The sequence below is a fragment of the Cyclopterus lumpus genome, chromosome 18 (genome assembly GCF_009769545.1).
Source record: "Cyclopterus lumpus isolate fCycLum1 chromosome 18, fCycLum1.pri, whole genome shotgun sequence".
Lineage (NCBI taxonomy): Eukaryota > Metazoa > Chordata > Actinopteri > Perciformes > Cyclopteridae > Cyclopterus > Cyclopterus lumpus.
In genome coordinates this window covers 14,820,684-14,836,114 of record NC_046983.1, presented here as the reverse complement: position 1 = coordinate 14,836,114, position 15,431 = coordinate 14,820,684, and the positions used below count along the sequence as shown (strand labels likewise).

Below are 15,431 nucleotides of genomic sequence, written 5' to 3'. Positions count from 1 at the left end.
CCATTTCGCACATTAAGTCATGTATGTAAGTTTATTCAAATTATAAACAGGTTGTTTATCAAACCAGTGAAAAAGTTAATTGTGACATTCCGGAGATTGTCGACATTATCCGAAGATGACGATTTGCGCACGAGCGACGGGGGCCAGTGAGTGTGTGTTTGCTGCGTGCGAGTGTGTGTTGAACTGAGCGGAGGTGAAGAAGAGGAGGATGAAGCTGGGAGCGGAGGATGGGAGGAAGAGTGGAGTAAGAGACAGGCTAGCTGTGTGTGAATGAGTGAGTGAGTGAGGAAGAGGAGAGGAAGGTCGTCGGAGGACCGACAACAAAGACTTCAATATTTTGGGGATAACCTCCGGAACATTACTAACGGAAACTTTCAACTTTTTACCCGCCACATCTCGGCTTGTTGTGTCCGGAGCCGGCTTTGTTTCACGGCGGGGGTGTCTACGATAAATGAAGGAATAACATAGAATCCCATCGACCTTTTTCTACACAAGCGGGGGAATACCCTGGGACTGCTTTTGATAAAGGTTACGAGAGAATGGCGGCCAACATGTACCGAGTGGGAGGTAAGGAATGTTTTACATTTTTAAGACCCCCCCCCCCACCCCCCATACAACGTGATTGTTCGTTTCGACAGCAAGGTGGCTAGCTAGCCGCTAGCTGTCTGTGCGGTTAGCCGCTAACTAATGCTAGCTCTCGTCTGGTGCCTGTACGTGGGTCCACTCTCGCATGGAAGAACGTCAAATCTATTCAAAACCTCCAACAATGTAATGTGGCTTAGCTAATGAGTAAATGTAAATAACTCCAACACTGTTACTTAGTTTATAGACAGTTCCGTTTAGCCTTATCCGCTCCAACATTCGGCACGAATATAATACACCAAGCAGTGTTCATTTGAAACAAAATATCAACTTTTTAAAACAGATCTGCGTGATATCCCGACTAGTATCGACCGAAATACGTTACCCCACTGCGGGCGGCTGCCAAGTAGCATGAACCGGTTGTGAAACTTTGTATTTAATTTGAAATAAAAGCACCATGTGTGAGACTAGAGTTCGCCGAATTGTATTTGGGGTTTTCAGTAGGCGAAGCAATCGTAATTATCACATTTTTGACGGTGAGCATTAAACACGGCAACGTCCTGGAAGTGAACTCGATGCTAGTTAGCATTAACTGCTAGCCGTTGGGAGGTTAGGATCCAGCCAACTCCACCGACGTCTGGGGCAGTTAGCTGAAGCTGGTCGACTAGCTTTGTCTGTGGGGCGGGTTGGTGTTAATGCCTCCACCATATCGCTTCATATGCAACGGATAGCGTGAGCCACGCTAGCTAACTTTGAATGCTACATTCAGTTAGCTTAACGCTGCGTACTGTACGAGGTTGTGTTCGCCGGTGAGCTCGGCTCTCGAGCGCTTATGACGTTAAGTGACACGTTTGTGAAGTGTAACTACTTCGTATTATACCATTAACCATTAGTTACAACGAAACACCGGCAGGAGAAACGCGTACCTAAGTCACTAGCTAACACCAAGTTGCCTCTGGTGTAACGATGTCTGTGCCGGTGAGACTTTCATTATGTGCCGCTACTTTGCCGCTGGATGGAAACCTTTAGCGTCTCGTCACAATTAAATTGGGCTATAAACGTTATTAACATTGCTTTTCACACCATCCCGTGAAATGTCAAGTGTTTATATGATACAACAAAATGTTGTGGGTTACTCGTTTGCTAATAGCAGGTTTCTAAATGTCACAATTTGTGGAGCGAAACCAAACGCCGGTAAAGACGGCTAGCTTCCTCCACAGTTTTCCGCCTGTTTCGTCGATCCTTCTATATGGACATGTGTACCTGTACTCTGCACTATATTTCGATCTGTCGCCTTGTGTCTCCTGTGCTTGTTACTACAATGTATTGTCTATAGTCATTAATAGCCATGTTAGGACTTTGTGTACCCTTTTTTTTTTTGGGTCTGATTTTGTGGCCGCTGAAACGGTTGAATTGACAGTGTGACAGTCTCGTCGCTGTTTAAGGTCGGTAAGGTCACACAAGTGTCTGTGGGCTATTTAGGTCATGCTGATTTCACACTACGCTGAATAATGCTGTGCTTAATGATAGCACTCGGTATTTGTTTCACTTTGTGTGTGTGTGTGTGTGTGTGCGCGCGTGCGTGCGTGCGTGTCAACCTGCAGAAGTAAACCATATAATAATATATGCAGTGTAAACTATAAAACTGAGTTTATATTGGATTCTTTTCAATGTCTGTCTTAAGTGTTCCTATTCCAACTAAGGATAGTTTCAGGTATTTTTTGGTCTGGTTTATGTAAGCTTACTTTTCAGTGCCCATGTTAAAATAATGGTTGTGCATGAGACCTGTGAGGATGGACCCATGCAAAGGTTTGCTTCTTAGGGCAACAAAGACTTGTGTTGTGTGCATGTCAACGGGCCTACTGAGGGAGCTTTGCCTGAGATCCATCTTGTGCAGATCTGCTGGATCTCTTGGGCAAAGTTTAACTTTTTTGCCAGCCTGCTGCATCATGTGTGTCGTGGAATTTCCACATTGGGAATGCAGTGTGGTATGGCATATAACATTTTACAGTTTAATGCTTAAGTCTAGCCCTAACATATTGCAGTTAGCAACAAGCATGTGATTATGTAATGACTTAGACATTTATTTGTAAGTGGCCCACACCTAAACAAGGTTAAGTGGTTTGGCTGTATGGTGTAGAAACAAACCTATTTTGTAATATAGGCATTCATGTTGAGATATTTTTAATCGGTCAAAGAGTTCATATTTATGAATCAAGTGGATTTTCTGTTGCAGCTGACTGGTGCAGGCAGCTCTGTATGAGCAAGCACATATATTACAAGTCCTGTAGAAGCACACAGTGTTCAGCCCGCATGTAAGATCATTATCTTCCCCAGAGATTAGTCAAAGGGCTTCCTCCTCTTCATTCACCCTCAAGCACCCTGCATACTGCGCCACTCCAGCCGCATACGTCCACAACAAACACTCACGGCTGCCTTTTTTCAGATCATTTTTTTCTTACTTACTGCCACTCGCATACAACCAACACCTCATCCCTGACGTAATTATGCCAAACGTCAGGTTTAGGTGAGATGTGTGTTTTTTTCTTCTGAAGGCTGGATAGTGTGAACCCTCTGAAGTCCATTGTGTTTTGTGTTTCGTAGATCATTGATCCATCATTCCCCTTGCGCATTGATAGACTAAGCTGGCCTCAGTGCTAGTGGAACAGGATCATTCTTTAATTTGTCCCACTGGGCAGGAAGTTGAGATGGAGGGCTGGAATATAAAAGAGTAACTCCCAACGTTCACCATCTTTAGAGCTAGAATCAGTCTGTTTCATGGATTGTGGAGGTCCATTGTCATATTCATGTAATGTGTTTATGTAACTTTGTAACTCTGTTCATTCTGGTCACATGACATCTATTGCATCTGTCCATCTGGGGAGAGGGATCCTCCTCTGTTGCTCTCCTGAAGGTTTCTTCCCTTTTTTCCCTGTGAAAGGAGTTTTTCCTGATCCGATGTGAGGTCAAAGGTCAGGGATGTCGTATGTGTTCAGATTGTAAAGCCCTCTGAGGAGAATTTGTGATATTGGGCTATACAAAATAAACTGAATTAAATGTTATGTACATGAGAGTGCAGATCCCCTTTTGGCGCTTTAGCCAGTGTTGCGTAATGTCGTGCTGTTGTGTTCCTTCTCTGCGAACAAGAAGGTGATGCTTTTCTGGTCAGGCTCCTTATCAGTGTGTTAAGTAGAGCAATAAATCCTCTCCCCTGTCTGAATCCTTCCTTCTCTATCTCTGCCTGTGATGATGCATCAGAAACCCACTGGTATCCTCCCGAGGCTCTCTGTCTTTGCTTGTGGGAGGACCAGATGGAGCTTGACGTGAAGCCACACTGCTCAGCAGAACTGTATCAAACACGACAAGGAGGCACTGTGTCTGTGGCAGTTGTAGGATGAATGGATGGTCGGCTTGATCAATATTTAAAAAGCCGACAGCTCTCCGTTTAAGCCGTTAGCTGGCAGTGTGAGCTCGTATTCACCATCATTAAATCTGAATATATATTCATAAAAATAATAACAATCCATTCTTTTACAAAGTACAATGACCACTTTTACATTGAGAACTAATATGTTGTATTATGAATCAGAATCTGCAAAGTAGCTCAGCTAGAAACAAATTTTGTTAAATACATGTTGGGAAGTTAATAGTAAAATATTTCCCATTGAGATGTTGTGGACTAGAAATATAAAGTTACATAAGATTGAAATACTCAAGTAAAGTACAAGCACCTCAAAATTGTACTGAAGTACAGTATTTGAGTAGCCTAAATGTACTCAGTTACTGACCACCACTGCTAGAATAAAGCACACAATTCTTCATGGAACTAGCCTCTTTATCTTGCATTCCAAGTGCACCAGATCCAGTTGTGTGTATTCGTGCAAACATCCAACACCCGAGGTGTAACAACTTTGGTCTGTGTGGCGAATGCAAAACAGTTCTCATTGTTACCTTAGGTTTCCCCTCAACCCATGTCTTGTGCTCTCATTGGCTGTAGCTCCCTGACAGGTCCAGATGTTTAGATATCTGGATTGCCCCTCCATTTTGATGAACAATTTTATATTCATATTTACGATGTAGCCTATAGCATACTCACTGATGTGCACATTTGATAGGTGGAGCTAGTGGTCCATAAACAAGAAGTCAGGGGAAGTGATACTGTTGTATGGGCTCTACTGACTTGCTTTGCAGAGGAAGAGCTCATCTGCAGCTTTTTGACAGACGGCTCGAGTCAGCAGGAAGAGATGGAGTGAGTCAGCTTGTTGGGCACATGTCATGTGATCAGAATGTAATTGAGACCATCTCCAGGAGTAGTATGGCCCCTCTTACACTCTGATTGCACTCTACTCTGTTTGCATTGACTTGAGTTTTTCCTGTTCCAGATCAAATATCCACATATGAATGGGATGTTGGTTACAAGTGGAAACTTTAAAGTGTCCTCCTTGTTAGTTTTCCTCACCGAGTGGCTTGACTGGATTGTAGTGACCCAGGCTGTCCACCACATTATCTTCTCTGCCCAGCAGGTTTACTTCAGCAGTGTCATGACAGGCCTCTCCTGGTGTTTGATAGTGTTGGAGTTGCTACCTGCAGCATTTCACTGTATAATGCAGTAACCGCTAAACTAAGACACCAAGTAAAAGCTAGTTTCTCAAGACTGTATCTAATGTGTTTTTCAGTGAAGCTGTTTACACATACAGCAGTATTTAATGTATTCATTGCTGCACAAGAACACTGGCCAAATAAGAGCCAGTACAATTAACAACAATTTTGATTTTGAATCAGGAAATATCTAATCCAAGAGGGTAAAAATCTGACTAACAATTTGACCAAGCAAGTAGTCAATTCACAGATTTGATTAAACATTTCAGTAATTTATCAAGGAAAAATGCTAATCAATCTGCTGTTTCCTGTTCCTCAGAATGTGAGAATTTGCTGTTGAGCATCTTTTTATAATTTTTTTTTAGTTTGGACTCATCTTGGATCTTCGATGGTGGTTGGTGTTGATGAGGATTTTTGTTTTTTGTGGCACTGTCCGTCATTAACTTCTATTTGTGTGTGCTAACGGTGTCATTGCTAGAAGGTTTCACGATAGCATGTAATCCTAGCATAGCTGTTCTCCTTACTGACTAATTCAATTTCTATATAACGCAGTATGCTTCTGTTGGCCGGATCACACCAGAGGCAGACAAAAGTGACCCATTTAAAATCTTCCGTGCAGTACATATTTCTTTCGTTCATTGTTCGATTGTCCGAAAGTGCAATTCACACCAATCATTTGACCGAAGTAGTAGTCAGCTGTTTTTCCTAGATCACCATCCCTTAAACGTGATTGAGGGACCTTCATTTTACCCTTAATGTATAGGTTTTATATTAATATATTTATTTAAAAAATAATGAAATCAATAGGGCTGTATCTGACTCTTTTTTTTTTTAGGTTTTGGACCATTCCTTTTTTCACATAGATATTCTGCCAATCCGAAAATCATTAGCATGAGTTTCAGTGATGTTTGAAATGTCTTCATTCCATTGTTTCATAATGAACCAAAAATATTTGTACACCTCAATGGGCAGGGTCTGTTGGGGGGATGTAAACCGTCAGGTCAGGGTCAGTGTGGGAGAATCTCTTGGTGGAATCTCTTCCCGGGGACGCTGGCCCCCGCAAGCCTCATGTCCTCCGCGGCCATGCAAATGAGCGGCTCCAGGTCGGCTTGAAAAGGCCCTGGGTGAAGGTGGCTTGTGGCTCGGGCTGCGACCTTTACAGCAACCCTTTACGGACCTTATCGCTCCCCGAGACGAGGGGCCCCTGCTCCTGGCAGGGGTCATCCGGGACAGATGTTATCAACCCATCGTTGAACCCGGACCGGGTCTTTTTTTAATCATGCTTCATTTGATTTATTTCTGTAATGTCGTATACAATTAGTCTACAACCAATGTGTTCCTGATTAGTTTGTTTACAATTGTAATAGAATTGCTGCAGTGTTGAAGCACAGTCCTGCTCTGAGAATCAGGACATTGGTGTTTTCTGATGCGTCCCAGGTGGGAAGTCTGCCATAGAAGACAGGGTATGCTCGTATTGCTCCCAATCTCAGATCCTGCACCTTTCATGTGCATTTCCATTATTGGTGTAACGGACCACGGTTGATCTGTGAGCGGTATGGATCAGCCCTCGCAGTTCGGAATGCACGTGAACCGCGGACTAGTTGCACAGCATTAACCATTACAATGTGAAATAAAGTTGTACTTACGATCGCTATACACCAATATTCAGTCAAATATGTGATCAGGACATCATTTATGTTTTTCTAGACAGCGGTCTCTAATGTTACATTGTAATCAACTCATTTGTGTTTAATCTGACATGAGAACAAAGGTTCTGTTATATTATGATGCGTTCAGGCTCTGATCAGTGAAAATGGGGTTTGGCCAAAGTTAAATTATAACATTATCATGATGTGTTCACATGTAATCTCCTGAAATGTAGGTTTGGTGAAAAACTTGAATGAATCCCCCCCCCAAAAAAATATTGGATTAATTATGTTCTGTTTACACTAGCTTTACACATCTTATTTATACACCTAAATTAGTTCTAATCCATAAAAATACAATCTGTTTTTTTCCTCGTCGTTTGATTTGTGTGTTTTTATGAATTCAAAACCCCCTACTAAGTAAAGTGAAAGGATAGCATTTATAATTTGTTATAGTTTACTGACTTCAGAGTGGCTAAAAAAATGTAGTCTGGAGACCGTCTGGAGCCTTGAGACCAGCTGCTATAATCAAACAACAATATGGATCAATGATTGGCAATTAGTATGAGTGATCAGGGATCTCTACAAGTTATATTTGATCCCTTTTTTTCCCCTTCTTTAAAGCTGATCTGTGATCTGATCCGACCCGTGAGTCTTATGATCCGTTGCAACATATTTCCTTCCATTACTGTTCTGTGAATGTTAGGAGGTTGGGTGCATCCAGATAAACAGCCGGTGGTGCTAGTTCTCCAGTCGGGTGCCATTAAAGCATTACAGAGGAAGAAGATGAAATTAGAAGAGCTGTTCACTGGTTCATGCTTTTTCTTAACTATAGGCTCAACATTATTACTATTATTTACCATTCAGTCCTCTGCAAAGTGTCAGTTCAGCTCCACACTAAACTGCATTACTTACATTAGTCTCATGTTTACCTATAATACTCACATTTGAATACCGTTGTTCACTTTTATGGTGTCAAAGAAAGTAGAAGTGTACATTGCGATCATAGTTCAGTGATAAAATCCTAGCACACCACTCGGACCTCTGACTGCGACAGCCCTATTGGGTGAACACTCGGCCACACTGGATGGCAGTAGAGGAGGTCGTACCAGCGTCTGGTTCAGTCGTTGTGCAGCAGACTTTTCACCAGACTTTTTACCAGAATAGTTGCCACGAAATGTGTTCCTTGATTCCTAATGATTTTGCTGACATAACTGTTGTAGCCTCTTGGGCCGGCTAGCAGTGTTAGAATTGTTGGGTCTCAACTTGTTGCAGGCTTCTGCTTCAGCCATGTCACAAACCACAGCTATCTTACCGATCAGATTACATAATGGGCTAAAGCAGTGGTTCTCAAACTGTGGGGCGCGCCCCTCTAGTGGGGCACAGTGGTATTACACATGGGGAGCAGGAGGAAATGCAGAAAGTACACAGACATAAATAATAAATAAATACATGGTGAAATGCCTGTACCTTCGTGTACATGTTTACGCTACGCCGTTAACAGGTTACGCTTGCGCAATGGCCAAGACTCGTTGATTCTTGGCATTTTGCCAAAAGCCTATATACTGAGATCAGCTTTTCCGCTGTTGCCCTTCAAAACAAAAGCTAAACATTGAGCATAAATTGAGAGTGGCTGTATCAAGCCTGTTTTAAAAAGATTTGTAGTGGAAAGCCAGCTCATTGCAGCCACTAATACTATATCAATAAAAATCCAATAAAATAAAAAATAAAACTTGACACACTAATTGTGTTTTGCACAGGTTGCACGTTATCGTTTTGAGAATGTATGCAGTGTAAAACTCTTTATTGCCAAATATTTGAACTTGTTTTGTTTAGTTTTGTACAGGTTGCACTTATTGTTATTATCTTGAAAAGATATCCAGTGCAAAACAGGTTCATTGCAGTTCCAATAAGCTATTTCTTTGCCAGTGTGCTTTTTTCCACATGTATAACTTTCTTTGCATTGTTTTAACAAAGTGATTGCACATTTGGTTTACTTGAAAGTGATTGTAATTTTTTAATTCTATTATTTGAAAAAGCACAGATGGAGGAGTCACAAAAAGTTATTTCAATAAAAAGTCAGCATAGACCATTTTGTTGGTGGCGGGGCACGAACACTTTTCTTGCTCCAAAGTGTGGCGTGACAGAGAAAGTTTGAGAACCACTGGGCTAAATGGTATATGGACGTGTACTATATGGACATCATTCACCCATTCATACACTGATGGGAGGGGCTACGGTTCCACCTGCACATCAGCAGTAACTTACATTCAAACACCGTAGACAGTCTGAGTCAAGGAGCAATTTTGGGCTGAGGGGGTTCTTATGATTTATTACCCTACAAAACAAATGAATCATTGCTATCGCTGCCTCTCTTTCTCTGGTAAAAAAACAAACCATAGGCCCATCTGCAGGTAACACGGTGTTACCCAATTCACAAACAAAACAAAATACTAATTACGTAAAAACTAAATGTATAATTAAACATGACTAAAGGCAACAAAATAAAACACTATCAGAAACATATAATCTAAATTAAACAGACATAGTAATCACCCAAAAGTACTTAATATTAGTAAAACAAGATGAAGCTCCTGTTCCACCAGTCCACTCCCTGAGCTGGCAGGGTCTGCTTCCCCTCACAGCTCCTCAGTGTTGTTCCAATTAGAGCTGTGTGTCACTTAGAATGGGTTCCGATCCATCAGATTAGCCAAAGTAAAGTACAGCCGCAGAGCTGGTGTCTGTCCAGAGGAAACCTAAACTAGCAGAATACAAATATTTATTCAATCTGTACTAGATTTGGTATTTATTTTGTTATGTAAGGGCATGCGTTAATGTGAATATTTCCCTGTGAACACGTCATGACTCTTAACTGTTTTTCTTCTGTGTTTTTTTCCAGATTACGTGTACTTTGAGAACTCATCCAGCAACCCTTACCTGATCCGTAGAATAGAAGAGCTCAACAAGGTTTGTTGTTTCTCTCTTTTAAAGTTGTTTCTGTCGAGGAGCGGCTACCATTCACATTTGAGCTAGCAGCGGTAGTTTGTTACTTTACTCGGTTGTGAAAACAAAAGCAGTTCCAAACCTCTCGATTTCAACATTGTTTTTTATTCAGAACATTTAGTTCAGCATTACACTTTTCACCACAGTTTCACTAATGTTGATATCTGTAAAAAAAATTATATATTAAAAATGTGTGTGTGTGTGTGTGTGTGTGTGTGTGTGTGTGTGTGTGTGTGTGTGTGTGTGTGTGTGTGTGTGTGTGTGTGTGTGTGTGTGTGTGTGTGTGTGTGTGTGTGTGTGTGTGTGTGTGTGTGTGTGTGTGTGTGTGTGTGTGTGTGTGTGTGTGTGTGTGTGTGTGTGTGTGTGTGTGTGTGTGTGTGTGTGTGTGTGTGTGTGTGTGTGTGTGTGTGTGTGTGTGTGTATATATATATATATATATATATATATATATATATATATATATATATATATATATATATATAAGCTAGTGTTTCTTTTGACACAGAATCCCTCAATCTGTTAACACAAGGCTTTTATTCTGTGGAGAATGCTGTGACTTCACAACAGGACCGTGTTGTGAATGACCATGAATTAGACGAATTCTGCTCCACTTATATTATGTTAGTAAGTTAAGTGGGGCATTATCAAAGACTAATTCTCACAAGACAGGGCTGCAGTTCAGCAAGGTAGCATCACACACAGGAGGGAGGCGGCGTGACCCGAGTCTGACTCACTGACTTAAACACACTCGCGCTCTTTCTCTCCAAGTTACTCTCTCAGCCGGGTGTGCTCTCAGGCACTGACATTGGTCACAGATTGATTTAACATGAATCGGTACTCGGTAGTACTGACATAATCCGGTTGGTACCCAACTCTATTTAATACCCGGCAGTGTTGTATTGCCCCCCTTTTTATACCATAGACGCATAACCTTCTGATCAACTGGCCAGTGTGTTAATTGGTATACACGCACACACACATACACACACACACTATCCCCTAGCCTTACTTGGACGCTGCATATGGTAAACCGTGGTCACCGGTAAAGGAGCCACTTATATAATATACCAGCAGCAGCAGCAGCATCATATGACACAGGCTTGTTTCCCAGTCAAAGGATTAAGCTCATTTATGTAACACTCTTACATTGAAGGGCTTGTGCTGAGTAGCAGGAGGACTGCATCGTCCTGAGTGCTAATAGAGAGAGAGAGAGAGCAGTATACATCTTAATGTGATTTGAACCGTGGAGGAATTGGTCTGATAGAAAGGAACACGCGGGCATTGTGGAAGTGGTTTGAGAACATGAACCTTCAGAGAGCGGAGCGGAGGGGTCACAGTCATCTACTGACGAAGCTCACCTGTGTGAGGAACATGCCGTCACGCAAGCATCCAGCTGAAATGACTTTAATGGCAGTTACATTTATCATCTCATAAAAAGCAACTCAAATATTATCATCACTTGGCTCTCACAGACATTTACATGAAAAACAATCTATTCTTAAAAAATTGAAACGTCACATATAATGGGAATTTTAAAATAAAGGTATCTCACCAGATGATTATGTATCAAAGTCTTAATTTGTACTCCTTTTCCAGTGTGTTATGACTTTGTTCCTTTCTTGTGGCCATCATTAGTAATAATAATACTCACTGAGGTAATAGTTGAGATCAAGTGACATGGCAGTGTTGCTGAAATTCCCGTTACAAAAGGACTGTAACTGATGCACAAAAACTAGAGCACCGATCAGAGCAGAAGAGAACCCAGACTACCTGTAGCGACTGTTGATTGGGATTAGTGGGTGCTTGCATATATCATTGTCGCCTACAGCTGCTGATAATGAAAGTGCTTTCTGTTTGCATTTTTAATTTTGGAATCAGATCGGATAAAAGCATGAAAAGTAGAACTGAATCAAATGTGAATAACCGAGTCCAAACTGGTTCTAACAGAGGCAGCTACACCCGTGCTTTGTTATGTAGCCGACTTGTAACCGCTGACTCTCCACTTCCAGACAGCCAATGGGAACGTGGAGGCAAAGGTGGTGTGTCTGTTCAGGAGGCGGGACATCTCAGGAAACCTCAACATCCTGGCTGACAGCAACGCAAGTGAGTACGAAACCACGGAGCCCAAACCTCCTCTCAGCTGCCCTCTTTGTTTCCTCCGGTGTGGGAACAGGTACGATGTGGCTCGCTGCTTTTAATGAACCCCTTCCCTGTTGTGTTCCACATAAAAAAAAACGTCCCTAAGCACCTCTTCAGCTTTTATGCTGTAAACTGCACCACAGCCTGCTTCTGGTGTCAAAGTAAGATCATCTCTGTTGCGTAAAAGGCCCAGGTTGGTTCCATCCAAACATGTTGGGTAAGAAATTGTAGTCGTACATTTCCTTTATTGAAAAACGGGCTATTTTAACATAATTATACACACTGATCAACCTCGTCTTTTTCAATCGACTAAGTGTCCATCGACTCTGGACACTGATCTCGTATTAGTCCAAGAAAACCATCGACAGAAGAGTCTAATGTTAGTCGACGCTAAAGCTTACAGTCCAGCCGGAAAGTATTCACAGCGCTTCACTCTTTCCACATGTTGTTATGTTATAGCCTTATTCCAAAATGGATTCAATTAATTTCTTTCCTCAAAGTTCTACACACCATACCCCATAATGACAAAGGGAATAGCTTGTTTAGAATTTTTGCAAATGTATTAAAAATATAACGCATACTTAAATATTCACAGCTTTTGCTCAATACTTTGTTGAAGCACTTTTGGCAGCAATTACAGCCTCAAGTCTTTTTGAGTATGATGCTACATGCTTGGCACACCTATTTTTGGGCAGTTTCTCCCATTCTTCTTTGCAGAACCTCTCAAGCTCCATAAGGTTGGATGGGGAGCGTTTTCAGATCTCTACAGAGATGTTCAATCAGGTTCAAGTCAGGGCTCTGGCTGGGCCACTCAAGGACATTCACAGAGTTGTCCCGAAGCCACTCCTTTGTTATCTTGGCTGTGTGCTTCGGGTCGTGGTCCTGTTGGAAGATGAACCTCCGCCCTAGTCTGAGGTCAAGAGCACTCCGGAGCAGGCGTGTACAGAGACATCCTTGATGAACACAGTTCCTTCTGCTGAAAAACATCCCACAGCATGATGCTGCCACCGCCATGCTTCACTGTCGGGATGTATTGGCCAGGTCACGAGCGGTGCCTGGTTTCCTCCAGACATGACGCTTGGCATTCAGGCTAAAGAGTCCAATCTTTGTTTCATCAGACCAGAGAATTTAGTTTCTCATGGTCCGAGTCCTTCATGTCAGTCTCTTTAGGTGGTTTTAAAAAGAGATTGAAAGAGTTCATCTGGTTGTAGATGTTTTTCTACAAGGTATTTGCACCTGTGTGAACTGGGATGTGATGACTTGAATCTTAGTTTTGGTTTTACTAAAGTTTTTATTGTCTGTCACTGTTTTATGTTGTATGTCTGAAACTTTGTTAAATGTGCTTTTGCTGTCTTGGCCAGGACACTCTTGTAAAGGAGATTGTTAATCTCAATGAGGCTGTTCCTGGTTAAATACATTTTAATAAAAAAATGAATGTGCTCTTTGGAAAACTCCAGGCGGGCTGTCATGTGCCTTTTTTTTTAAAAGTGGCTTGTCTGGCCACTCCACCTGCTTGCTGGAGTGCTGCGGAGATGGTTGTCCTTCTGGAAGGTTCTCCTCTCTTCATAGAACAACGCTGGAGCTCTGTCAGAGTGACCATCGGGTTCCTGGTCACCTCCCTAGCTAAGGCCCTTTTCCCCCGATCGCTCAGTAAACTCTAGGAAGAGTCCTGGTGGTTCCAAACTTCTTCCATTTATGGATGATGGAGGCCACTGTGCTCATTGGGACCTTCAATGCTGCAGACATTGTTCTGTACCCTTTCCCAGATCTGGGCCTCGATACAATCCTGTCTCGAAGGTCTACAGGCGATTCCTTGGACTTCATGGCCTGGTTTGTGCTCTGACATGCACTGTCCACCGTGGGACCTTTTTATAGACGTGTGTCTGTGCGTGTGTGCCTTTCCAAATAATGTCCAATCAATTGAATTTACCACATGTGGACTCCAATCAAGTTGTAGAAACAAGTCTGTGAATACAGGATGCACCTGAGCTCAATTGTGTGTGTCATGGGCATGGCAAAGACCGTGAATACTTATTCAATTCAGTTTATTTTGTATAGCCCAATATCACAAATTACAAATTTGCTTTACAATCTGTACACATACGACATCCCTGTCCAAGGACCTCACATCGGATCAGGAAAAACTCCCCAAAAATAACCTTTCACAGGGAAAGGTAAACCTTCAGGAGAGCAACAGAGGAGGATCCCTCTCCCCGGATGGACAGATGCAATAGATGTCATGTGTACAGAATGAACAGCATTTACAAAGTTACATAAACACATTACATGAATATGACAATGTATGAATGGAAGCAGAGTTAATAAGGTGCAATGGAGAGATGTAAATTCATCCATAAGGAGAGAGAGAAGATGAGATAGGTGCTCAGTGTATCCTAAAACATCCCCCAGCAGCCTATAAGCCTATAGCAGCATATCAAGGGGCTGGACCAGGGCAAACCTGATTCAGCCCTAACTATAAGCTCTATTAAAGAGGAATGTCTTAAGTCTATTCTTAAATGAGGTGACTGTGTCTGCCTCCAGGACTGAAAGTGGAAGCTGGTTCCATAAAAGAGGAGCTTGATAACTGAAGGCTCTGGCTCCCATCCTACTTTTTAGGACTCTAGGAACTACGAGTAGCCCCGCATTTAGTGAGTGCAGCGCATGTACATTCTTTTTATTTTTAAGATATTTGTGAAAAAATAATCATCATTGGGTATTTTGTGTAGAATGTAATCCATGTAACATAACAAAATGTGAGTGAAGCGCTGTGAATACTTTCCAGATGCACTGTAGCTGAGAAAGTTGAGGTGAAGATCAATAATGAGCATTTTAAACAAACTTCAGAAATTTACCTTCAAATAAGAATTCATCCAACTGATTTTAGGCTAAAAAAGGTGAGACTGGCGGGTTGTGTTATGAAGAAAGCATCTGGTCTGATTGTATCAATTTAAACAAAACATCCAGACATGAAACATATTCTAATTTGCATGTTTATTTAACAGATGACTGCCTGGATGAATGGAACATACCGTCTTTACAATAGACACATACTGTAAAGACAGTAGCAGATAAACACCTGGTGGTGATTTAAGTCCTCATAGCTGCTGGTTTCTGTCTTGATGACTCTGTTACTACACAGTTGCTCTCCATGGTGTTACATCTAAAGTGTGTCCAAATGTCCAGCTGTATTTTTGGTTTTTTTTTCCGACTGTGCCCTCTGTTGCTAGCATCCATCACCACCTGACTTATTCTTGGGCAGCGGGGTGCAGTTTCCAATAGGTTATTTTGTTTAGTAGGTCGGGGGGTCGTCCTTGTTCAGGGGTCTATCACTGGCACATAGAGTTGGTTGTGACAATATGGCGGCTCTCCATTGACCTTTGACTTAGCAAAACAAAATGACAAAAGCCGTAATGTTTTTCAGAGAGAGACTTTGTCCTTTTCATCGACGATGTCATCACAATT

The 15,431-nt window shown here is 41.9% G+C and overlaps 1 protein-coding gene across 1 annotated transcript in view; it reads left to right on the top strand.

The window, feature by feature from the left end:
* Positions 1-138: 138 nt before the first annotated feature.
* Positions 139-15,431, top strand: part of mta2 (metastasis associated 1 family, member 2) — a 29,135-nt gene continuing 13,842 nt past the window's right edge. Inside the window, exons 1-3 of the mRNA XM_034556730.1 lie at positions 139-567; positions 9,727-9,794; positions 11,840-11,933. Coding sequence (XP_034412621.1) covers positions 540-567; positions 9,727-9,794; positions 11,840-11,933 — 190 coding nt within the window. The 5' untranslated portion in view covers positions 139-539. The remainder of the gene's footprint in view (positions 568-9,726; positions 9,795-11,839; positions 11,934-15,431) is intronic.